Genomic DNA, 27,487 nt, shown 5'->3' on the forward strand with positions numbered 1-27,487 from the left:
CCATAGTCCTCAAATTTGGGTCTGAGGGATTGAGGACTTCTAGACAAATTTTATGAAGATGGAATTGCAGGTGACAGAGCTATTTAAAACTGCATGGCACAAAATTCCAGTTTGATGACACAGGACTTTTCCCTAAATTTTTGCCCCTGTTTCAAATAAGATATTATAATATGCTATTATTTCCTAAGTGCACAGATTCTAAATGTTAAGATTATAATGACAACAAGAACGAAAGGTTAAATGTATTAAGTGAGATGATTTAGAAACAGGAAAACAAAGTTTATGGCACACTTGGGAATATTTCTGCACACATCTCACTAAGGATAGCAGTTGACAATAAAGATATAGTTGATATATAATTTTTTCATCATCTTTTAAACTGTTTTGGCTTTGGCTATAATCTCTCTCTCCTGTTCTAATGATGCAACTATAAAAAAAATAACATTTTTAACTTTTAAGGTAAAAGCATGATATTATATAATGAGTTTTGTGACTGCAATTTATATTTCATGAATACTTTATGAATATGCAGAACATAGTTTATTACATGCAATATGTAGTGTATCATTATCAAATTTTATTATACGACATATACCCACACAAACACTTGGATTTTGTGAGTTGCAAACACAGATAATATGCACATGAGAATAACCAAACTTAAGGGGCTTCAAGACAAGGAATGACAATTTATGCAGACATTATCCAAAGAATAATTACTTTTTTATAGATTTGATCAAAAATAATTCTGTTAATGAAAACAAGAGCTCTGTGGCTTTCTGGAACTAGAACCCAAATACTCCTCCAGAAAGGAAGGGGATGGCAATTTTCCAGAGGGATCAGGTTGTTAGGGGTCACAAGCAAACAACAGAGGAAAAGTGTTATAGCAATATACAAATTTACACAAAGCCTTAACACACCTGTGTGTTTCCATGAGCAACAAGCAGTATCTTGAGGCTCTTCATGTGAACACTGCGATCAAGGAGCTCCACAGCTTTGTCCAGATCATCCTGGATAGCTAATGGAATTACCAGCTATACAAAGGAAAAAGTCACAAGATTAACGTGCAAGTTAAATACAAGTAATGTATGTACAGATTAGGTTTTGTGGCCTGAAAATTAACTGTAGCAACCAGGGGTGGGATCCAACAGGGTTAATTACCAGTTCGGTGATTTACGAGGCTGCCCGCCTGTAAATCGTCATCAGCACACTGCGTGCAGAGAAGCAGCCTTGGAAAAAGCCCTTTTTTCCTGCTTTTTTAATTGCAGCTGTGCCTCGCACGCAGCTGAAGTTGAAAAAGCAGGAAATAAAGGTCAAGTAAGAGCCCAGGTGGGCGGGTGGGCAAAAACATCAGCAGACATAGAACCGGTTCTATGTCTGCTGCTCTTCAGAGCTACCGGTTCTACAGAGGTGGACAGAACCAGTAGAAACCCACCCCTGGTAGCAACACCAACTATCTTCAATAATTAGTATTTAGCGGAACTAAGGGATATCATGCTAGAAAAAGGGTAAAAATGAGCCATAAAAACAATATTTAATTATGACAATTTGGCTAAGTAGGATCTGTTATCAGTAGAAATATGTAACCATGGTAAAAATTAACCAGATTTTCCCATATCCCAAATGCTACTTGCTAAAGATGCATATGTTCTTTATGGCTATAGTTTTTGAAATTAAGTGAGGTATAATAAATTAAGACCTCTTAATACATGGAGGGAACTAGGTAAAAGAAAAATAAATCCACATCTGATTTGCAGCATTGCACTGATGAAAAGTGCTATTGTTGTCATGTCAACTATTATTTTCTCCATAAAGGAGCAAGAAAAAGGACTTTGAACAATCTGATCAAATATTCTAAGTTTCTATAACAGCGATGCAAATGCTGGGTGGTTTTTTTTAATACTACAATACTAAAATAAAATAAAAAATACCAAAAACAATACTAAAATACTAGATATTAAGAGAACCAGTTTGGTCTAGTTGTTAAGGCACCAGGCTACAAACCATGAATTCAAGTCCTGCCTTAGCTATGAAAGTCAGGTGCAAGACTTTGGGCCTGTAACTCTTTCTTGGTCCAATGTTTGTTGTTGTTGGGGGTGGGGGGCAGGCAAAGGAAAGTGTGTTCGATATGTTCACCTCCTTGAGTTATTTATAAAAATAAAAGCAGGATACAAAACAAACAAACAAATAAATAAATAATGGTTCCTTAACTATATTTAACTATTAAACAATATTTAATAATTATTTTAGTATCATTATTATCTATTATCTATTTTATCAACTCTGCAAAAAAGAGAACTTTTTTGTTTTACCCGATTATCTGAGTTCCTGAAAAACAACAAACTTCAATGTAAACATATATGTTAACATTTTATAGTTTGAAATTTAATTAACTATTTCACAAACTAAAGATGGATTATTTATTTATTTACATACTGCCTTTATCATTTTTATAAAGAACTCAAGGCGGCAAACCTATCATATTTTTAAAAAAATCTGTTTCTGCCTTAAGCTCAGTACTGATTCCTGGCAACTACTTGGACTAGTTCAGTGATGCTAACCTATGACATGCGTATCACTCGTGACACGCTGAGGCACTTTGACTGACACGCCTGTTGGTGTGGGGAAAACCTGCACATTTAGAGGCTGCCTGTGCTCTGCTCCAATCCCTGCTCCCTGCTTGTTGCGTGGAGGCATGGTGTCACCGCTGCCGCGAGATCTTTGCAGCAGAGAACCAGTTTTAACCGCCATAAACTGAGGTTTGTCAGTTTCATTACCTCAGGAACGCTACAGGAGGAAAGGAGATCCATGAGGTTCACAGCCCTGTAAGGTGGCCTTCCGATCCCCACATCCTGCACCTGCAGCCCTGAGATCAGGGAAACGAGTTTCCCAGCCCTGTGTGATCACCCCAGCCCAGTCTGTCATAAACATCGCAGGAGGACTGCACCACAACAACCAGACACAGTGCTCACGATAAGCAGCATCGGGTGACTGTCCTGTAAGTTCAATTAATACTAAAATCTGCATTTCTGTCTTTGTGGCTCTCCCTTCTTCTCTCCCACTGTAAAACGCTTGGATGTCTAGTCTGCAGCATTCAGCCCCTCCCTAGCTCCTCTAAGCTTTAATTGCCTCCATAGCAGCTCTTGCAGTTCTTGCTTCTCACCATCCAAACCCTCCCAAAAAAAATCTCCAAAACTTTTAGCTTTTTGAACTAATAAACATAATAAATATATTAAAAATATAACTCTTTCTTTATTAGGGCTGCAAATATTACCAAATTATTGATATTTCTTGAACTGACACACAACCCGAGGAAGGCTACACTTTTTCCCGATTTTCGACACACCAAGCTGAAAAGGTTAGCCATCACTGGACTAGTTCTTTGCAGTTTTCTTGGCAAGGTTTTTTTTGAAGTGGTTTGCCATTGCCTCTTTCCTAAGGCTAAGAAGGAATAACTGGACCAAAGTCATTCAGCTGGTTTTGTGCCAAAGGTAGGTCTAGGGGTCCTGATAGCTAGTCTTAACTATAGTACTTTGCCAAACTTAAATTAGTTGAATTAATGAAAAATACAGATTTAGAGAAGGGTAAGGCATCATCAAGTAACTAGAATGGCAAACAGTATGAAGAACAGAAAACCTGTAATTATGAATAGTTTCTGCCAACCCTTACAGAAATTACTTTAAAAGGTATGGCATTTCTAGCATTCTGCCTAGATACAGTCAGAAAGGTAAGATGAACTGCTTGTTACTGTTGTTCAATCTTCCTCTTAATTGTTTATTTAGTAATGATATAGTGTTACTGAAAGATATCTCAATTTTTAATGTCTTATTATAGACAAGGTTGTTGCTTCTGGGTTATACAGTGATCATATTCTGCAAACTCTAACCAATTCATAAATTTTATATTTAATAACATACATTTTATTTCCCAATCATACCTTCCAAAGAAGTTGTATTACACTTCTTTAAAAATAGACATAATACTAAATATGTGTGTTTTGTTTTCCTGTTTTCCAAAACACACTGAAAAAAATTATTACATCAACACATTATTTGATAAAAAAAATATTTTTTTGAAAGCAAAAAGCCACAGTATGAATGGCCCAACATGGAGCGTAACACACTGCAAACCTCTAAATATGTCCTAGAGCTTCAAGTAGTCTTGTCACCAAGTTTTCACTATATCAACATTACAAAGAACAGTCTAAAAATCATTATTTTACCTCATTATTGCTGTAATACAAATTCATGGACTGTCCAAAGGCAACTTTAGCTTTTGATGCAAGATCTTCTAGCTTGATAGGTCTAGAAAACTGTAGGATTCTATAAAGTAGGATACAACTTTATTATAAATAATCTACAGAAATGAAATCAATTACAAATTATAATTATGAAAGTCCAACTTATTTCCAGTGCCATCTTGAAATAAAGAAAAGGCAAACCACTTTTCCCAACAATTAAATACAGGAGTTGAATTTTATTGTAATGGAGGATCGAGCTCTTGTTCCTTTCTTTGCCTCTACAAAGGACCAAATATAGGCTTATCCCTTTCCTTCCAAAGAGAGAAATTTCAACTTCAATTATTCCAAGTCAATGACTACTGGTGGATATAACATTATCTCAAAATATTGCACAGTGCAATTACCAAATTATACCTTATTTCTTTACACTATAGAAGGAGACTAAAGAGCTAATGGACAGTGAAAAGATTATTTTGCTAGGCTTATACAGATTTCCCAGTATTACAAGTATAATAGGATAAACTGAGTTAAAACTATACTTTTAATTAAACTAATTTGCAACATTTTAACTCAAGCATTCTCGGAATTAATTTCTATGTTAAAAATAATTTGTACTATGTGATTTACAATTTCATATGGAATATAATACACCTGTATTTTAGCACTGGTTTGCCAAAATAACCTGAATCTTACCACATTTCTGTTGTTATATTTGTAGTTAACATCTTATGTAACCATCCTAGAAAACACTATCTGTCTGTCTAGCTATCTAGCTATCTTGGACTGAAATAAAAACTCAAGAATTGCAATACTATTTCATCTATTCTTTAAGCAGAAATTCAAAATAAAACAAAAATCCTCATACATTTATAGGTGGTCATTGGGTTATGACACTTGTTCAGTGACTGTTCCAAATTACAAAAGTGCTGAACAAGGGGACTTTACGACAGGTCTTCAGAATTCCAGTCATTGCAGCATCCTCACGGTCACATAATCATGATTTCCAACACTCCCTACCAGCTTTCCTGAAGCAAAGCTAATGGGGAGCCTGAATAATGTCGAAAGTCACACTTGCCGCTTTTTTACCTGCCTGAGTTCTATAGTACCTGCCTACAATATATCCCTGCCACCCACTGACACTCACCTGCAACACCCTTCCCCATCATTTGCCTGTGCTCCATAGCACCTATTTGCAGCATGTTAATCTGCACTCTAGAGTACCTGCTTATGTCATTTCCTGTCCTCCCTCGCACCTGCCCACCTGCCTGCACTTCAGAGGCTCTGCCCATTCTGCCTGCTAGCCTGCTTGCCTAGGACTCCCAACTCTTCCCACTTAATGACCCACAGTCTTGGGGTTAGTACAATTACTGGGGCTGCTGGAATTGTCATTGCTAAACAGAGTAGTTATGTAACATTGCATCTATGACTTCACTGTTTAAGTGATGGAAGTTCCTGAAGCAACTGCATCCATAACCTGTACAGGACTTTTTAAAAAATGAATTATGGTTATAGTTTTCAAAGACTGATTAGGTAGGCAATAGCAATAGCATTTAGACTTATATACCACTTCACAGTGTTTTACAGCCTTCTCTGAGTCAATCTTGAAGTAGTTTTAAATTAAGTTAAGATTCTATAAACTTATGAAACAGTGAAAAATTTTAAAAAGTTATCGTATTCAGAAAATAACAAAAAATTTCTAAAATGAATTCATTTACCTTTTTTCTCCTCGATGTTCAAATTTGACTCGTACATCATTCTGTAAGAGAATTATATAAACTTATTTATTGTGTTCAGTGGCATTGATAAAGGTGTTTTTTCCAGAAGCTTATAAAAATATGTATCTGGAGGCAAAGATTGTATATGAATTTTCTCCAGTCTTTTGAAGCATTATTAGTTATAATGATTAGAAAGAACACACAGAAAATAAACTCGTATATACAACACATATGTTTAAAGTCTGTTATATAATTTTAAAACCATTTCATTTCAATTTTTAAAATATACATACTACAAATCATATAAAAATTATAGGCAAAAATTCTTCACTGTGCTAGGCAAACACATTATATTATTACCTGCTTTTTGGGTGAAGTTAACTTTCCCTTTCCCATTTCTTGAAGCGGCAAAGCAGGACGACTTGCCTTATGAAGAACTGCCAAATCCTGCATGATTGAATTCAAAGCTTGCTGTTCATCTATTTAAATAAAAATGAAACAAGGAAATGTACTGTCAAACTGAGTTTTTAAAAATCGTAAAAAACTAATCAATTAAGAAGCATAAGTAGAATCTAAGGATAGCTTGCATTGTAACTTTAAGAACGTTCATAATACGGAACTCAACAGATACTAATTCTGGTGGTGTTCCTTCTTTCATTTATATTTTATTTCAGCAACAATTGTATTTTATTCTATTCATATATTTATGTGATTTAAAAGAACTCCAATAGAGTTTTAATATTACTCATCATTTACTATTTAAATTCAGTATTTGATTATTAAATTCCCAGGCATATGTTTGAAACCTTAGTAACCTCAGGAACTCACCCATAATGGCATCCAGCAAAACCGAATTTCAGAATAGTGCACCCATTAGAATTCTTTTATTGTCTAAACAAATAAGAAAAGATAAATGAAAATGAAATGAGGCAGGTATGATAAAAGTGTCAAGCTTCTATAAACTTTTGGCTAAACCAACTTTTTTCCTAGAGGCTTAGCATCATTAATTTTTTAGGACAACTTTCAATCTATGGTACATGCATGGATCAAGGTTGTTGAATTCAACCTTTTCAAGTAAGAATACTCTCCCTCCACAGTCCAAAAGATAGAATAAAACAAGCAAAACAAGCCCTGAAGCAAAGGATCCATTGAACCCTGATGGATCCTGTCGTGCAGCAATTGCCAACATTTTTGGCACTAGGGAGGGGGAGGGGGAGAGCACAACCTAAATCCCGCACATCCAGTTTTGCTCATTCACCACTCACCTCCAGCTGTGCAGCCCAATTCCTAATAGGCCACAGATCAGTACCGCTCCAGGGCCCAGGTTAGGGACTCCTGCTATAGTACATACCCCAAATTTCAGATGCTTTATATTTAATGTAATTTTAGTGTTTATATTATGATCTAATAAAGGCCGTAGCCTGGATTTTATTTATTAATTAGATGCTAGTTAGCCCATTCTAAAAATGCATTTTAACCCTATCTTCAATTTTATTTGCTCATTATCTTGCTGCAATCTTAGACATTATATTTAATATTTTAACGTTTACAAATCTTGGATTTCATTTATTAGATGCTAGTGGTCATTATGTTAATGTATTTTAACCCTGTCTTGTACCTTGTTTGTGCGTTACTTGTACTTTGGTCATAAGCTAAACTGAACTTCCCTAGTAGTATATGTTTACCATCCAGCTAGGGAACAGCTTGACATCCTTTCATATGTGTTTAGTTCTCTAGAATGATTGAAGTAAATGAAGTATGTCTTTCTATAAAGCTTTCCCATACCAAACTATAGTAAATGTAGTACAACAGTTAGTCTCCTCACCTTCCTGGACATAGTTTCTTATATTCCTACATCAACTTTACATAATGATCACTTAATTTTTCTGATTGGTTTCATTCCTAAATGTGTATAAATAACATCAGACTGTCTTATAATTTTGCACTGAATTACTAAATAGTATTTTTATAAACAAGCCAAATACAGAAGACAGAAACCATGTGTCTGCTTTGAGGCTCTGCTCAAATAAATGTCATAACCCAGATGGTTGAATTCCTCTTTGAAAAGCAGTATGTCACCTATGCATCCTCCCTAAGTCATTTTAACCAATGCTACTTTTGATCAATTTTGGTTGAGTTCACCAAACCCAGTAATTCCCAATTATGGAGAAAATGGCCACAATAGTTTGTGTGCTCCAGGACCCTTCTTTTAAATCTTGCCATTATCTTATGCAACCTAGGAAGCATATCTTTTATGTCTTTATACCTGCTTCCACCCCCACCCAATATGCAATTCCCAACTTTTCTTGCCTCTAGGAAGCCTATTAAGACTTGCCTTTGCCCCCAGGTCTACTAAGGATGTGAGTCCCACCATAGTTGTTTTGTTGTGATTCATCACCATTTTACATTTATATATTGTCCATTTATTGTTCTATGGGTTTTTTCTTATTTTTTGATTTATTGTTATTTATGCAGTATACTACCCAGAACCATGCTATTTGAGTTAGACAGTCTTATAAACTTTATAAATAAATAAATAAATAAACCCTCTCTTAAGATGACTAAAATTTACCATATGCATTGGTTGACTTTCAGGAAGATAATGGCAGCTGGAGGGAACACTGTTTTATTTATTTATTATTTATTAAATTTGTATGCCACCTATCTCATTGTTTGAGAGAACTCTGGCAGTTTACAATGTTTAAAAAACACAGACATAAAAATAATTCTAAATATAAAAATGAATTAAAATTGCAGAGGATTAAGAGCAATTTAAAACAATCATGGGTTTGGAGCGGAACAGCAGTGGCATCTTCGCTGTTACTGCACCAACCTCCTCCAGCCTGGAGCTACTCCTTCAAGGTTCTATGCCAACTGGCATAGCCAGGTTTTAAGGCTTTTATCGAAGGTCAGACGAGAGTGGGAAAATCTCACCTCTGGTGGCAAGATGTCCCATGTCCCAAAGGGTGGAGGTCAAGGCAGAAAAGGTTCTTCTCCTGGATCCCACCAAGTGTCCACCACAAGTTTGCATAAAGTGAGAAACGGGTGTTTCAAGTGTGGTACTAAAACTATGGAATATTCTTCTATGGGAGATTAGACTAACATCAACATTAATTTTATTCTGACATCAAGGGAACAGCTGAATATTTGTAATTTGATAGTAATAGTGTTTGCTTATTTGTTCTGGATGTATCTCAAATCACTGATTCAGTTTTCAAAGAGCAGAAGGAAGGAAATTATCCTCCAGCCATGCTTATTTGCTGCACTGCAATTGGAAAACCCTGCTCAATGTGAAGATCTCAAATAAGCAACCAGTATAATACATGACTGCCACTCTTAAGAATTGTTTGTTAACACCCCTTTGAACACTGTGGTCAGAAGGACATTGAAGCTATACTGTTCAAAGAAGCAGCATGCTTAGACTGAAGGAAGTGTGAAAAAACGATACCAATTCCTCAGTATTTAAGGCTATCTTGTCATTTTAAAAAGGAGGTTCTGAGGAGTGATTCATAAAGCATGGTTTATGAATGGAATGGTTTATCCAGCTGTATGAGAAAAGCTGATTTTGTATAAAAATACTTACAAAATGGCTGACACCAATTAACTATAATAAAAGGAAAAGAGTAATTCTTCTCCTCCCCTCTCATATACATTCATACTTTCAAACATATTCACCACAGACTACTGTTTTAAAACATTTGCAGCTGGACTTTAGCACTAATAAAGCACGTTGCCAACATGGTTATGATATGGGATTATGGGACATGTAACTCAGATCTTTCTTTTTTTCCAAATTTTATTGGTTTTTAAAAACAAACATAAACAAACAAAACATAAAAACATCAAGCTATCTTCCATAGGTGTACATACAGTGTGCCGGTTGGTTTACAAATTGTTTTGTGCTTCCATTTCGTAGTCTTCAATTACAATTACATTACATATAATCTCATATTGTCAATCAAAAATTAAATACCTTAGTATCATTATTAATCAACCATTTGACTACTTTTATTCATTCATATTTTACAAGATAACCATAATTTACTTAGATCTTATAACAGCTCATATTACCATCCCAAATCTATCCTAAAATCATTTTGTAGATATAATAAGAAAGAAGTACATCTTTGTATATTTATTATTTTCTAAAAGTCTACATAATTCATTACTGTACTTTATTGTCTAACCATTGATAGAAAAGATCCCAAATTTTATAAAATTGTTTATCCTCTTGTTCTCTAATTTCAAATGTCTACTCAAATCTACTCATTTCAGCCCATTCCAATATTTTCTAAATGATTTCCTCCTGTATGGTATTTTCTCATTTTTCCAGTTTTTAGCAAATACAATCCTAGCCTCTGTTAATACATTTACAATCAGGTATTTCAAGTCTTTACTATATATTTCAGGTAAAATTCCCAATAAAAATATCTCTGGTTTCAAGTCTATATGTTTTTTTGTCATTTTTTCCAACCACATGTGGATTTTAGTCCAGTATTTTTTAGCATCCGCACAAGTCCACCACATATGGTAATATGAGCCAGGTGTCTGATGACATTTCCAACATTTTTCGGATTTATTCTTGAACATTCTTGCTATTCTTGTGGGGGAAAATGCCACCTGTAAAACATCTTATACAAATTTTCTTTATATGCTATTGACATTGTCATTTTATAATTTTGAGACCACAATTTTTGCCATTTCTCTAAATCAATCCCATATCCAAAATTCTTCCCCCAAGCAATCATAGTTTCTTTAACTTGTTCTTCTAGTTTAATTTCTAATAGATATCCATACAATTTTTAAATCACCTTTTCATCAGTACTTGTCAAAATCTTATCTAAGTCAGTCAGTTTATCATAGAAACCTTCTGTTTTAGAATCTTTATCATACCTTGAGTGTATTTGCGCATATGAAAACCAATTCATCTTTATACCTTGTTCCTCTAGTTTTTGCATAGATTTAAGTTCACCCTTTTCATTCAATATTTCACCATATCTAACTGTTTGTTCCTTTTTGTATATTATAAGAAAATGCTTCAATAGTCGATAGTCAGACTGGAATTTTCAAATAACATTGTCTTTTAATCTTCTCCCAGTTTAACCACAGAGACTCCCATATATAATGTCTTCTAAAATATCCCTGTGTTTTAGTTCCTTTGTACCATAAAAAAGCATGCCACCCCAACAACAAATCATGTCCTTCTAATGTCAACAATCTAGTATTTCTTAGTGTTATCCATTCCTTAACCCACATCAGATTTGTAGCTTGGTAGTACAACTCCCAATTAGGCAAACCAAATCCTCCTCTAATTCTAGCATCTTGCAAAAGTTTTAACTTTATTCTCGCTTTCTTACCTTGCCATATATATTTCAACACAGCTTTATTTAAATCTTCTAAGTAGTCTTTTCCAAGCCCAACTGGAATTGTTTGAAACAAATATAAAATTCTGGGTAATATATTCATCTTGATTGTTGAAATTCTCCCTATTAGTGACAGTTGTAAGTTTTCCCATTTTGCCAAATCTAGCGCTATCTGCTGTTTCATATAATTATTCTCTTTTAATGTACTACATCTTGCTGTCAAATATATCCCCAAGTACTTGATCTTATCCGTGACCTCAATTTTCAATAAGTCTGCCAGTTCTTCCTTTTGTCTTAACAGCATATTCTTTGTCAAAATCTTTGTCTTATCTTTATTTTCAAACCAGCCACCTTTCCATATGTCTCTATCTTTTCTATCAATTTTGATGCTGTTTCTAAAGAGTCTTCTAAAATGAAAATCAGATCATCCGCAAATGCTTGCAGCTTAAATTCTTCCTTTTTTATTTTCATTCCTTTTATATTCTTTTCATCTGCAATATTTCTGTTTAACACTTCCAAAGTTAGCACAGACAACAAAGGTGATAGTGGGCACCCTTGTCTTGTTCCTTTTCTTATATTAATAGAGTCTTTCAGTTCTCCCTCTATCATTACCTTTGCCATTTGCTTATAGTATATAGCTTCTATTGCTTGAATAAATTTTCTAGCAAAACCCATCTGTTCCAACAGTAATAACATGAATCGCCAATTCACATTATCAAATGCCTTCTGTGCATCTAGAAATATCAGAGCCATTTGTTTTTCAGGATGTGCCTCGTAGTATTCTAAGGTGTCCAAGATTACTCTCATATTGTCTTAAATTTGTCTCTTTGGCAGAAATCCATTTTGATCAGGATGGATAAAATTATTTAAATATTTTTTAAGTCTTTCTGCCAATATTGAAGCAAAGATTTTATAATCTGCATTTAGTAGAGAAATGGGTCTATAGTTCTTAATTTGCAATGGGTTGGCCTCCTCTTTTGGAATAAGTGTAATATAGGCTTCTGACCATGATTTAGGTATCTTCTTCTTTAACATAACTTCATTCATAACTTCTAGCAATGGAAGATTCAATGATTCTTGTAACGTTTTATAAAATTCTGCCGGAAGTCCATCTGGGCCTGGTGCCTTTCCATTATTTTGCTTCTTGAGTGCTTCGGTTAAGTCCATCATCATTACATTGCTTTCTAACATTTTTTCAGTCTCTTTAGTTATCTGAGGTAAATTAGCGTTCTGTAAGTACTGCTTAACTCTTTCCTCACCAATATTCTCTTGCATATATCATTTCCCATAGAAGTCTCGAATGATTTCCTTCTTCTCTTTGCTACCATGGCAAACTTGGCCTTGGTCATCTATTAATTGCAATATTTTCCTTGATTCTTTCTCCCTTCTCAATTTGTATGCTAACCATCTACCTGGTTTGTTTGCGTCTTCAAAGTAGTTCTGTTTAGCACCTCTAATTTTCTGTGCTAATTCTTCTTTTTCTATTTGACCCATTTTGTGTTTAATTATATTCATTTTTAGCTTGATGACCTTTTTCTGTGGCATTTTCTATAGCTCTTTTTCAACTCTTTTATGCTCATCCTCTAGGGCCTTAGAGGCTAGCCTTTTCATAGTATTCCTTTTTCTTGTATAGTCTATTATCAAGCCTCTAATATATGCCTTCATTGTATCCCATACATTCTGAATTGATCTATCTTCTTTTTTGTTTTCTCTAAAGAAAAAAGCAAATTCTTTCTCCATCCACTTCTCTCCATTTAAAGTCTTTTTCCTTTAAAATAGTATTATTTAATGTCCATCTAGATCTTCTTTTTTGTCCTTTCCATTTAATTGTCATTGGATTGTGATCTGCCCAAGTACTTGTTTCAATATTTATTTCTTGAATGTTAGATATTAATTCTGTTGACATCCATATCATATCTATTCTGGACCATGATAAGTGTCTATTTGAATAGAAGATGTATTGTTTAGTTTTAGCATTTCTTTCTCTCCATGTATCTTTTAAGTTTATTTCATCTACCATTTTAAAAAAAGATTTAGGGAGAGTCTTTCTGTTTTGGTTTATTGTTTTCTCTGCTGTATAGTCCAATTTATTGTCTATAATTCCATTAAAATCTCCCATCATAACTATATTAGCATAGTCCAATTCAATTATTTTCATATGTAATTTTTTGTAGAATTCTTCTTGTTTGTCATTCGGAGCATAAATTGCAAGCAGGAGTGTTTTCATATTATTGTCCATTATTTCCACCATTAGTATTCTTCCGTCATCATCGCTATAGATCAATTTTGCTGAGGTGGTCTCTTTAATATATAAAACCACTCCTCTTTTCTTACATTGGGTAAAGGAAGTAAATATTTTCCCTAATTTTGGCTGTACCAACAGTTGTTCATACTGTTTTTTAATATGTACTTCTTGTAGACAAATTATATCAAATTTTAATTTCTCTAATTTATGAAAGGTTTTCCTTCTTTTAACGGCTGAGTTAAGTCCATTTATATTAATTGTAATCAGTTTTTTTCTCTTCCATGGTTATATTTTGTAGTTTGGTTTAGCAGCTCTCGTAAATCTTAGTTCACGTTGTTCTTTGGCTTCCACCTTTCCACCTACTGCACCTTCTTCTTTTTCAATCGCCATTTGGCAGTCCTCTTGGAATTCAATTAGTGAGATCTTTTTTTCTGCCTCTCCTTCCAAAAAATTCTGTATAAAATAATTCCACTTTCTCAATTGAGTCAATTCTATGTTTCTGTTCTTGCCCTGTGAACATTAAAGCTTCTGGAATCAGCCATCTATAATTCACCTCTTTTTTAAATAGCATTTTAGTCAGGAATCCGTATTCTCTTCTCATCTCTCTCACTCTTCTGGGTATTTGTTTCAAGACCACAATCTCCTTGTTTTTATATTTCAATGTTTTCTCTTTTGCCACTTGCAATATTTGCATTTTAATGACTTTCTTTGTAAATCTAATGTGAACTTCTCTTGGTAAGCTATTTCTCATCGCATATCTTGTGAAAACTTGATAAACCTCATCTATTCCATCCATCATCTTCTCTTGAGTTATTTCCAAAGCTTCAGCCAATATTTCTATCATTATCTCAGCTAGGTTTTGTCCTTTTTCTTCCTCTACGTTTTGGAATCTAAGATAGAATTCTGATCTATACATCTCCCATCTCAACATACCACTTTCATCTTGTTCAACCACCGTTAATCTATTATCAATATCTCCAATCTTCTTGTCTCTTTGTTTATCTTCTTCTTCAATCTTTTGGAATCTCTCATCATACCTCAACATCATTTGTTAGATGTTCTCCTTTTTCATCGGTTTTCCCTGTTCTTTGTTCAATGTTCTCTGTTCTTTGTTCAATATTCTCTGTTCTTTGTTCGATGTTCTCTATTCTCTTTTCAATATTCTCTGCTCTTGCTTGAATATTTTGAATTCCTTGCATAATCATCTGCAGAGTCACTTTTTCTTGTTCTTTTTTTAGCTTTAACGTTGTCTGTATTGAACGTTGTCCTCCAGATAGTGGAGAGGAAGACATAGAACTTGAAGAACCAGGAGCTGTAAATTTCCTACTCATTTTAAGCAATTCAATATCTTCAGGTTCTTCTAAACCTTAATCCAATTGTGAAGTAACCAATTACAGTTCAAAATAAAAATAGTAGAAAAAAGAAGCCCAATAATAATAATAAAAAAGGGAGGAAAAAATTTCTTCAGGTTCTTGTATACCTTAATCCAATCAATAGTTAGATAAAAAGACTTAAGAAAAAGAAAAAGAAAAAAAAAGGAAAAGGAAAAATTCTTCAGGTTCTTCAACACCTTAATCCAATTGAAAGGTCTCAAATAGAAAAAAGTGCATAAGAATAAACCAGAAAGGTAGATGAAACAACAAAAATACCAGGAAAGGGGGAAAAAAGGCTTTTAAGGCTTTCCCTTTAAAATAAAAAGCAAACGTAGAGATTGGACTTCCAATATATAAAAAAAGAAAGAAAAACAAAGACAAGCTCCAACGAAGCCAAAAACCCAAATAGTTATTACAAAAAATAAAAGATAAAAAAATACAATAAAGCTGGTGAGGAAGGATAGCACAACTTAGGAAAAGTAAAAAGGGCACACTGCACTTTGTTTAATTATCCAAGGCTCTTATTATAACTCTCTTCTCCAAAAACTTATCACCTTTTTCCTCCCTACGTTTCAACACCAGACTCCAGCTGTTGATAGAAATCCAGAAGAGCACCTGCAATAATACTCTCCCATGCTCTTCCCTCTATCTTATCAAATAGCAATGTCCTTGAAAAAGAGTCTCAGTTCTTTCTTTCTCAGCTTTGTCTGGTCACAGGGAAATAGAATATTTTCAAGCCTCTAGTTGGCAGTGTTACAAAGTTTCTTTGCTCTCACTTTCCCCCTCCTTTTCCAACCAGGATATACTAAGAATTAATAAAAAAAGAAAAAGATATTTAAGAAAAAATGAAATAACTAAAGGGAGCCTCTAGCCTATATTACAAAATCAAAAAGGAGAAGAAAAAAATAGATATAAACAAAAAAACCAGTCCAGTTTCAAAATACAATCATATATAGAAGATCCAGCAATGAGGAAAAAAAAACCACATTACTTTGACATTCCTGTTTAAAATTGCTGCTTAATCACTTCTGTCAAAACTTTTACAGATTCTTTCTTTTCCTTAGGGTGTCCTTTCAGATCTTAGAATAAAAAAAAAGTTCTCACCAAACCGGCACATTCTCTTTTTCTGCTCTCTTCCGTTTCGGAGCTGTCCCAACTTCAGCAGCTTTAATGGCTGCCTCTTTGCCGCTGGCAAGAAGAGCTTCTCCTGGGTCTACCAGGGACTTTGTGGTATCCCTGGAATCAACAGGATGCGCTCTTCACTTTCACCGCCTCTTCGGGACGGTTTAGATCCGATAGAACCACCCAGGAGCAAAGATATCAGCAGCGATCTCAGACCTCCAAGATTGCATGCCGTATCATCGCGACGCCAGCTCTGCCCTCCCTCATGTAACTCAGATCTTGTAGAAGGTCCTAAGTTGTTTATCCCTGATTTAGAAAATCAGGGTAATCCAAAACTGATCTAAGAAATAAGCTGCTTGAATAGAATTATCTTATAGACCATATGCAACGCATGAACTGTTTATTCCTATCTTATACTGTGCTTTTTAAAATGTTTTTGTCATGTATCTTTTCAGTGCCAGTTTTCTACTTTAATTTTTTTTTTTAAGTCAGTCTCTCATTACAAGGTTGTTGTGGGAAAAATAGGAGGAAGAAATAGTTAGATATGTTTGCCACCTTGAGTTATTTATAATGAAAATAATAAGGCGGGATATAAAATAAATAAGATTCAATAAAATAACTGTGAAAAAATTATTTATTCCCAAAGGCCCTTCTGAATAATCTAACCTTATTTTTTTTGTGTGGAAAAGCATTAAGGCAGAGGTTAATGTAATATTTACAGGGACGCTATTTCACAATATTAGTTATCTAATAGAAAAGCACTTAGCCACATTTATCATTCTAAAATGTGGGGTAAGCAGGAGTTTCTTCTGCAATAAGCTGTTATTAGTTGGAGGAGTCAATCCTGAAGTTATCCTAGTGCCAATCATACATAGCTTTATAGGTTAATACTAGTACTCTGAATTGCACTTATACAGCTTTTCAGCAACAATGTAGAGCCTTGTGCGCAAGTATAATATACTCTTGGATTTAATACCTGCAATGGCACTGCCATATTCTGCACTAATTTTATTTTTTCCGGAGTCTTTAAAAGCTATTTAGTCATTTGTGTATGTTCAGGACCATCTTTTTCAATAAGAATTTACCCACTCACTTTGGGAGAAGGTCTTGACTATCTTATACTTCTGTAAAATTAGGGGTAATTAAGCCAGTAGAGCAGGTGTCCCCAATCCCCAGGCTGAGGACTGGTACTGTTAGGAACTGGGCCGCACATCTGGAGGTGACTGGCAGATGTGCAAACAGTTCAATTAAAGCACTATATGAATATCAAGGAATCAAAACTGCCACAAGAGACTTTCAGTGTTATAACCTTTCTAGCTGGCAAATAAAAAAAATTTAAGCTTCAAAAATAGTTCACCTCATCAGCAAAGAGCCCAAGTAAATTGACATATATTAAGCAGCTGTTTAAAAGAGAAATTCCCAAATCTCTTAACAAGGTCTTACTAGATATCAGGTAGGCTTGGCATCAGTTTTCCATGCCCTCATTATTTTCAGACTGAATTATTGTAATAATGTAGTGCACTGTACATCCATCTATCTTTAAAGTCAATCTGAAAACTTCAATTTATCAAAGATAACTTTTCAGGCACCAGGAGATCAAAAAAAATGTTTTTCTCATCCTAGATGACCTACTGATTGCTTATTTGGTTGCTCGCTCAATCAGAAGTGCCATGGGTCCCTCTTAAAACTCTGATGCTACCCATATAAACATGTCTAAGCATTAAAGTCAGCTTTGGAATTGCAATTCTAGCAAACAGGCCCAAGAAATACAGTGGCAGCACTCACTGTCAGAAAAAATCCACCAATGTCTTACCTTTCTGTTTTTTACCACTAGGTATACATACTTTAAAAAAGTAATAAATATGTTTAGTACAGGTAGTCCTCACTTAACAACCAATTTACATGACTTGAAGAAACTAATATTAATCATAGCTTATCATATATAATCTTAGCATATAGAAAGTATTCAGACCCTTTCAGTTTTGTCGATTTTGTTATGCTGCAGCCTGATTTTACAGTTGTTGACATTCATTTTTTTCTCATTAATCTACACTGAGTACTCCATAATGATAAAGTGAAAACAGAATTTTAGAAATGTTTGTAAATTTATTTTTAAAAAACTTAAATATCATATTGGCATAAGAATTCAAACCTTTGCAATACTTGAAATTTAGCTCAGGTGCCTCTCATTTCTCTTGATTATTGCTGACAAGTTTCTAAATCTTGATCGGAGTCTATGGTAAATTAAATTGATTGGACATCATTTGGAAAGGCTTTCTATAGAAGGCTTCACAGCTGACAATGTATATTGTAGCAGACCAAAAGCCTTGAGGTTAAGGAAATTGCCTAAAGACTCAGAGGCAGGATTATTGCAAAGCACTTTCTGGGGAAAGCTACAAAAAATTCTGCTACAATGAAGATTTCTAAGAGCCTCTATAATTCTCAAATGGAAGAAATTTGGCACAACCAGGACTCTTCTAAGAGCTGGTAGCCCCTGAGCAATCTGAGAAGGGCATTAGTAAGAGGTGACCCAAGAACCTGGCGGTCACTCTGACTGAGCTCCAGAGATTCTGTGTGGAGATGGGACAGTATTCCAGAAAGACAACCATCACTGCAGTACTCCACTGAATGGAGCATAGTACATTGATATCATCAATAAAAATCTGCTTCAGTGCTCAGGACCTCAGACTGGGTCAAAGATTTACTTTCCAACATGACAACAATCCAAAACACATAGCCAAGGCAACACAGGAATGACTTAGGGACAACTCTGTGAATGTCCTAGAGTGGCCCAGACAGAGCCCTGACTTGAAACCTATTGAACATCTCTGGAGAAACCTGAAAATGTCTGTCCACTGACAGTCACCTTCCAACCTTACTGAGCTTGAGAGGATTTGCAAGGAGGAATGGCAGAAAATCCCCCAATCCAGGTCTGCAAAACTTGTCACGTCATTCCCCAAAAGACTTGAAGTTATAATTGCTGTCAAAGGCTTCAACAAAGTGCTGAGTGAAGGATCTAAATACTTATGCCAATGTGAAATTTCAGTTTTTTCTTTTTAATAAATTTATAGACATTTCTAAAATTCTGTTTTCACTTTGTCATTATGGGGTACTGATGAGATTAATGAGAAAAAATGAATTTCAACAATTGTAGAATCAAGCTGCAGTATAATAACATTGACAAACGTGAAGGGGGTCCGAATACTTTCCGAATGCACACACACAATCCTTGACTTCTGACTACAATTGAGCTCAAAATTTATGTTGCTAACTAAAACATTTGTTAAGTGAGTTTTGCCCCATTTTATGATCTTTCTTGCCACAGTTGTTAAATGAATCACTGCAGTTGTAAAGCTTTGCTTGTCAGAAGGTCACATGATTCCTGGACACTGCAATGGTCATAAAAATAAACTAGTTGCTAAACATCCAAAAGTTGTTCATGTGATCATAAATTTGATTTTTTTAAATATATATATATATATATATCAATACAGAAGCCTGATGATGGTAGATGAGATTCTGCCGAAATGTTGCTACAACTTTAAAAGCACAACTACAATGACGTGGGAAAATACCCAAGCAAAGCTGAATACCATACATGTAAGTACCCGTTAAAACTTAAGAAAACATATACATACATATATATAAATTAAGCCTAGTTTCAAACCATAATATATAACACTTGATTTTCTAAAAATAACCATAATTGAGTTTTACCATAGTGCTATATGTAGATAACAATAAAATGTCATTAAGTAGAAAAAAAACCCATAAATGTCTGCTTCCAACTATATTAAAGAATGTAATAATGCTCATAATTTGTTCATATTATATATAATCAAGTGTACTGTGAGGTCATGTGATAACTGGCAAGTCACATCATCATGAACTTTTGCCAAGATCAATATGTGAAACAGTTCTCCAAAATCTGAGGACCATTAACTTCCAGAAATCTCTGCCAGTTTTCAGCTGCCAGGGACCAAGTTGGGGAAGGGTGCTATAAATACATAAGCTCTTTTACTTTTTGTAGTTGTTCACTTGACTAAGGAAGTAGGAGTAAGCTAATTGTGTTGGCTTCATTTTCAGTTGTGCTACTACATCAATAAGAAAGAAGTAATATAGAAGAAAGTCAGAATAATGTTTTTCATCTTGCTCCAAATCATAATACACAAAGGATATTCTTGCCTGAAGAAAAGATATATCTGTTTAGCAGATATCATTTAGAATGAAAAGAGGATTTGAATACAACATATTGCATATATTTGCTGTTTTAATGTACAGAGTTAGCATTGTGAAAGAGTTGTTCAGAATGCTCACAGAAAATATAAGCATACAAATATGAAATATATATTTTAACATGATTTAATCATCATACAATTATGTAGTATTTAACAGTTCAGTAGGTTTGAGATATAGTGGTAGTAGGGATTGCCATGAGAGCTCAATTGGCATCCTCTAGCACAGTGGTCTCCAAGCTTTCCATCTCCATGGACTGGGGGTGACAGCAGGAAGAGGTGAGAGATTATGTTTTGTGTGTGAGCATGTGCCACTTGCACAACTGGAGCTTTGCACACTTGAGTGTTTGCCTCCCACTTGTGCAGCCTGGTTCTCAACAGGCCGCAACCTGGTAGCAGGCTGCAGACTGGAAGTTGTGGACTCTGCTCTAGCATACTATCGGATAGTATTCTTCCACTGAGCCTTGAGAATGGTCTCTGGGGTTAAATGTCACTAGTTTGTCCTCTTATTCCTCATATCTACTGCTGTGCTTTATAATGGAGGAGATGGAAATGACATTCCCGGTTCAAGTATTGCCTGTACATCCAATTCTTCTTCTGGATCTTCTTGAATCAGGGTTGTAATGTGTAACTGATCCATCTCAAGTTGTGAGAACAGCTTTCTCTTCACTTATGCTGAAGCACTGGGTAACTAGCTGTTTCTCAATTAGTGTATATGTAAGTCTTCTGTTCTTCCATAGTGCCCTCATATATTATATATATGCTAACTCACCAGGTCTATTGTTCCAGTAGCATTCCACCCATTTCAGGTTCTCTTCTATTGTCCATGTCTGGCTTGTTCCAGTAGCCCATTTATGGTCAGATTATCCTGGTTCTCCAATATCTGACGCAGACCTTATTAATGCAGGTGACATCCAAGCCAGCATGACTCTTAGTCCGTGTCACTGTCATATCTAGGGTAGGTAGGTAGGTGAAGTGTTAGGGGGTCTTTCCAAAGGACCTTCCTTAGTTGTAAGTAAGTAAAGTAAGATAGATATCAGCTGGGATTCAAACAAAATGTACTTCCTATGTCAAAGGGCAGCCCTCTTATCACTATGCTATCCTGCCTAGATGACTGACTGATTGACTGACAGACAGACATAATTCTTAAGCCTCCCATATATATATGAGATGGTGGGCTGTATAGATTTGAATAATACACACTAAATACATAAGTAGAGGAAAATGAAATAGCCAGGTGAAATGGGGAAACCATACATTACAGGTAATCCTCAACTTACAAGCATTTATTTAGCAACTGTTCGAAGTTACATCACTGAAAAAAGTGACTTATGACCAATCCACTCTTATGACAAATCCACACTCTTATTACATTTATTTATGATGGTTGCAGTATCCTAGGGTCATGTGATCACTGTTTGTGACCTTTCTATATGGCTTCTGACAAGCAAAGTCAAGGGGAAGCTGGGTTTGCTGAACAACCACACGATTCACTTAACAGTTGCATTGAATCACTTAACAATTGTTGCAAAAAAAAGGTGGCAAAATTGGGTGCAACTTGCTTAACAACCATCTTGCTTAACAATGGAAATTCTGGTCCCAATTGTGGTCCTAAATTGAGAAGTAGTTGTTTAAGCCAAATTCTTCCTTGTCTGAATGTTCAACATTATTGCTCTTTTTCTCCTAACTATAAAAAAGTTATATTGAACATTGCCTAAATTTGATAATGATCTTCAAAGTAATAAATTAGTGCAAGTTGGACAGAAATATTGCTGATTAATAAAAAGCTACTGGCTTTTTTTCTATCCGGGATAGCATCTACTCTGAAAGAACTTACATTTTGCACAGGAAGATTTACAATGCTTTGATCTTACTCTATTCTAGGAGAGTAGTGAGGAGAGAGGGCCTTAAACAATTACATGTGTGCCCATTTGTGGGCCAATCTGATTATGTAACAGTTATCTATACCCTGGTTACACTATGACTACTACGAAGAACTCTCCTCAAAGAGCACCAAAATCATTGCAGCAAAATATGGTAGACGAGCTACTTATCTATATCTCCACAGTATTAAAATCACATTGCATACTTATGGTATGGTATGGTAGCTCTGGTAGCTAGTGACTGATTTCTGGACTAAATTTCACATGCTGGTTTAACCTATAAAACAATTTATGGCCAATTATCTGAGGATTGTACTGCTCTTGCAAAACATTTGAATGTTACAATCTGGCAGAGGAAGCCCTGCTAAAGAGCTACCAGCTTGTATAGGCCTACTTATAATTACCAAAACCAGTGCTAATCTATGAAGGCTAAATTATTTGATTAAAAAAAAAACACGTTAAAGTGCACATTATGAAATGTAGATACTGTATGCATATTTATTCCAGATATCAAAAGTGTACCAACATGTTATTTTTAAACTGATTTTCCGAGTTTGCTTTTTTAAAAAAAATCTCAAAGTGAGCTTCTAGTAGCCTCTTTTACTATGAGAGTGAGGGAAAGGAACCTGAAATATAAATATCTTTAAAATGTGGTCAGCATCTCTAGACTTTGAGCCTCAAACCCACAATGTTATGGCGAACTTGGAAGAATTTGCTTACCAAGCAAAAGCGGAAGCCAGAGAAATTCCTTGCATGTATTTCAACATTTCACAACACAGGGCAAAAGAAACCCAGTGTTCATTTTTCCGTTTACAAATATGCACTGATGGGCAACACTCATAAATTTGGGGACAATCAATCAGTTGTCCCCAGAGCCTATATGCTTCAAATAATACATGGTAAAAAGCAGTTAAAAGCACAATCACAAACAGCAAAAATATATAAAACCTGTATTCACTGGGAGTATCATATTACAAACCACTTAAGCAAATATAACCTTTTCTACTTGTAATCTGTTTTCCAAGATCACTCAGTGAAACTATTAGTCAAGATCACTCAAAACTGACCAGAGTACAGTTCTCGTGGATAATACTCATTATACACCCAAATTATCTCTTTATAACACTAGTTATAAAGTAGTTTATAACACTACGGAGCCTTAATTTTAATCTGTTTCTATATTTTAAATTGATAAAATGAATTCCATCTTCTTTCATGATGGATTAAACATTCTTCCCCAAATATAGAAAACCACCTGCAGATTACCAAAGGTGCTTTCTCAAGAGGCAACTGCAGAAAATAAAACATTAAAAATCGTATTTTTTGGTACAACAACCCACAATTCTCAGAATATATTATGTATAAATCAGCACGACACTGGAGGCAGGGAAAACATGCAGGGCATTTCCAAAACAAAATGTTATTCTTGTATAAATTGGGCCACATATATAATATTAACAGTTGACAGCCAAGCCTATACCAACATTGCTTTCTCTTCCATAGCGGAGTTTGATCTCAAACAATTATGACACATTTTTTAAAAAGTACGTGCAAGGCATACCTGGGCAGGACTCGACACCTATATTTATTGAGAAAGACGTTGGGAGTGAGCAAAGCAGGACTGCTTCCTCATACCAACCCCACAACCCCCTCCCAAGTACAAGTCAGCTAGCTCATGTAGCCCCCCCCTCTTTCTTTTCAGGCAACGCAAGCGAACCTCGATCTTTTCCCCTCAAATCACAACTCAAGCGACTTCCTTCCCTCAGAACTCCGCGGTCGCTCCTGCAATCCAAAGCCGGATACCTGCGGAAAGCGGCGGCTATTCATAATACCACCATCCCGCCCCCGCCCCACAGCGCCCAACCTCCCCAGGCCGCTTTGCTTCTCCTCCCCCCGCCCCCAGCCCTCACTTTTCATCAGGCGCCGAAATCGGTGCCTCCCCCCCCTCCAGCTCGTCGCGCGCGCGCACACAAAAACGCACGCGCGCATCCCCAACGTACCTGTGGGGCAGAATTAAGGCGCGCGGGGGGCGGGGGGGGGGAGAGAAAGGGTGGAGGAGAATTCCCCCCGGACTGAAGGCTTCGGGCCCAAGCCGCCGAGGGGGTGGTCCAGGTTCCCGATTTTCACCGGAGACCCGAGATGCTCCTCGGCCCTGCCGGGTGAAGACGGGAGGATGGCGTTGAAAGAGAGAGACGGAGAGCAGGCCCGGCGGCCTCTCGCCCCACAGGAAAACGAAAGCTGCAAGCTCCGAGTTGGGGACGGAGGCAGAGATGCGGCGGCGGCTGAAGGACCCAGGCACTCACGCGGGCGAGGGGCAGGGGGAAGGATACCACGGTTGCCCCCCCACCCCGCGTCCGTCACCTTATTCAGCCAGACCTTCCTCTCTCCCTGCCCCCTCCAGGTTTTTTTTTTTTTCCTCTCCAGAGCTCCGCCTCCCTCACGCAGAAACCCGTGACACCGAACCCGGCGGCGACGTCAACGTCATCGCGCAAGCGCGCGCCTTTCCCCTCCCCCTGTTCCGACGCCGCAGCTTAGAGACAGCGTTTTCAAGGAAGAGTGCGGGGAGACCTTGGGAAACCTCAGAAGCGCCTTGAACTACAACTCCCGGCAGGTCCGGCGAAAGAGCTAGGAATGCTGGAAGTTGTGGTTTAGTAAGCTTGAAGAATGCAGATGTACACTACTCTTCGGCTAGAATGCGTGGCCTTAATTTATATGGAATATTATACGCAAACATACATACACATGCAATATATTATGAAATATGTAATGCATAGATTCTATGTCTTAACAAAGAACTCTGCACTCTGCACACTATCGATAGTGTTATACGGTACTTCCCACCATCTCCAGTAAAATCATTTTACGATATACTTTGCATCCTGGAGTAATGCACCAATATGTACACTTTCCGGGTTCCTCTAGGTGGCAGCTCCACACAGACCAAGCTTAGAGTAATGCCCTTTGTGCTCAAGTAATTTTTCTGAGCAAATTATCTGACCACAAACCTTGAGTCCCTGAACCTTTATTGGCTTTTTGAGGCAAAATGATTTAAAACACACTTGTTTTGTGTAATTTCAAATGTCTTTTTTTTCCCTCTAAGAAGCAGCAGTCATGAAAACAAATATTTTTTAAAATATTTTTCAAAAATAAATCATTTTAGCATAGTTTCCTTTGGTCAATGATACCTTGACCTAGAGATGGACTCAATGATCTAAGATTGTGGAGGTTAAACATATTTCTGTAACAACAGAAACCAGCGTTATGAAAGTTATGGTCTTTCTAATAATGAAGTCTTTGAGTTATGAAACTTAAGACAGGGTTTAAAGGTATCGTGGTCCTCAAGGTGAGCTGTGGCCTAAATAAAACTCATTGCTCCTTTCAGACAATGAGCAGCAAAGAAGACTTTACATATTTCAGAAATGAGATGTAAATAGATAATGAAATAGAGCAAAACTGGTTGGCAAGGCTGAGGAAAGTAAATGACAATTACAGAGTTTCATAGTGCTTTACAGTCCTCTCCAAGCAGTTTAAAGAGTCAGCATGCATATTGCCCCCAACAACCTGGATCCTCATTTTACTGACCTTGAAAAGATGGAAGTCTGAGTCAACCTTGAACTGGTCAGGATCAAACTGCTGGCAGTTGGCAGAATTAGCCTGCAATACTTCATTCTAACCACTGTGCCACCCTGGCTCTTAATTTCAAGTCCATTCTTATTCTGCAATGTTAACTAGATTTGATTGCCTAGTTCAGGGCTATCAAATTCTCGGCCCACAGGCCGGATGCATCACATGCTGGCCATGCCCATGCCTGGTTTAACAAAGAGGGGAAAAGTCCCGATATATCACATGACACAGCCATGTCGACGTGAGTTTGACACCCCTGACCTAGCTAGTTTAAACCCAATCCCAGCAATGGATTATGATGATAGTGATGTATATCTTATCTTTTTTCCAAAAGTGTCTTACAAAGTGTCCTCCAATTATCTTTATCATCGAGGGTGGATCTAAGATTGTTCAGTACTGAACTATACCATCACACCATTTTCTCAAATAACACAAATAAATATGAGTATTTATTTTGAAGGTTAAACCCATAAATTCAAAGTGCCATTATAAGATCTTTTGATGTATCTTCTCCAGAAAGGGGTTGCCAACTTTTTGGACCTCAGGGACCACCAAATTCATAATTTTAAATCCCGCAGACCAGAGACCCTGGGAAAATCCCCAAAAAAGTCTGCAGGAAAATTCCCCACCCCATTTTCCTACCGATTGATCATTCTTTATTTGGGATCGCAGGATGCTGTCTCCAGCTCCATTCTCAGGGGGAGAGAGAGACTTTTGGCTTCATGTAAGGAAAGCAGCAGAAATCTTTATTTCTTTTCTCCAAATCCTGCCAGAAATGAGTCTTTGTGAGACTTGTCGCGCCGACATAACCTCTTGGAGCAGGATGCCTTGCAGGGTCCCAAAGACTCATTTCGGGCAGAGTTTGGAGGAGAGAAAGAAAGACTTGTGCTGCTTTCCTTGTGAGCAGCCAAAAGCAAAAGAAAGAAGCAGAAAGAAGCAGCCCGCTGGCCAGGCCAGGCGTGTGGGGTGAGAGGGGCAAGTTCCCCCCCTCCATCTTTCCACCCTCCCCTCACTACCTCATGTTGTTCGCAATGCAAGCCTTGTGTTCCTGCAGGCCATGTGGGTGGTGCAGCCTTGTGTTCCCGCACAGCCTGGATTAATTGCTTTGGTGGGTGCTTTGGGGGTGACATTTCTCTGTGGACCACCAAAATTTTCTTGCAGTTGGCCACCGCTGCTCCAGAGCAATCAGAAAGTTTTTTTTTACCGTAGCAATCTGACTCAAAAGTGGGAGTTTGAATCTAGCCAGCAGCTATCCAAGTGTTGAAAAGTTAAAGCAAAATGTCTATACTTGTTTTTTTTTTACTGATGGTGAGAGATAATATTACAGCAAAGTGTACATACATACATACATGTATTTATTTTTATGTATTTATCAATCAGAGTTCTTAACTGCCCATCTCCCTCTATCTGACAGGATATGCCATGCAATTAGGACTCATGCTATTCATGGCTGAAAGGCAACTATGAAACATAGGTATAAACTATCTATTTCTTTATGCTGAAATGTTAGTCATTCTGACTTTCATTATTATGGCAAGAGTTATTAACACAAAGCCATTAAAACAAACAAACGGTCATACAACAAACTACAAGCTATAGTTATTTCAACATCTTCCCACCCAAAATGTGAGAGTGACAAAATCAGACAGGATCTTGCACAAGATTCTGTCATTCTATTGAGAAAACG

At 36.4% G+C, this 27,487-nt stretch overlaps 1 protein-coding gene across 1 annotated transcript in view; it reads right to left on the reverse strand.

Moving 5' to 3' along the window:
* MAP3K2 (mitogen-activated protein kinase kinase kinase 2) overlaps positions 1 to 24,611 on the reverse strand; it is a 39,071-nt gene extending 14,460 nt beyond the window's left edge. Inside the window, exons 1-6 of the mRNA XM_026708098.2 lie at positions 24,177 to 24,611; positions 6,784 to 6,846; positions 6,316 to 6,434; positions 5,956 to 5,996; positions 4,223 to 4,322; positions 921 to 1,034 (exon numbers count right to left, since the gene is read on the reverse strand). Of these exons, the coding sequence (XP_026563883.1) occupies positions 921 to 1,034; positions 4,223 to 4,322; positions 5,956 to 5,996; positions 6,316 to 6,434; positions 6,784 to 6,787 (378 nt within the window). The 5' untranslated portion in view covers positions 6,788 to 6,846; positions 24,177 to 24,611. The remainder of the gene's footprint in view (positions 1 to 920; positions 1,035 to 4,222; positions 4,323 to 5,955; positions 5,997 to 6,315; positions 6,435 to 6,783; positions 6,847 to 24,176) is intronic.
* Between the last annotated feature and the right edge of the window lie 2,876 nt (positions 24,612 to 27,487).

The sequence above is a fragment of the Pseudonaja textilis genome, chromosome 1, assembly GCF_049901715.1.
Source record: "Pseudonaja textilis isolate UNSWEBS1 chromosome 1, rPseTex1.2, whole genome shotgun sequence".
Lineage (NCBI taxonomy): Eukaryota > Metazoa > Chordata > Lepidosauria > Squamata > Elapidae > Pseudonaja > Pseudonaja textilis.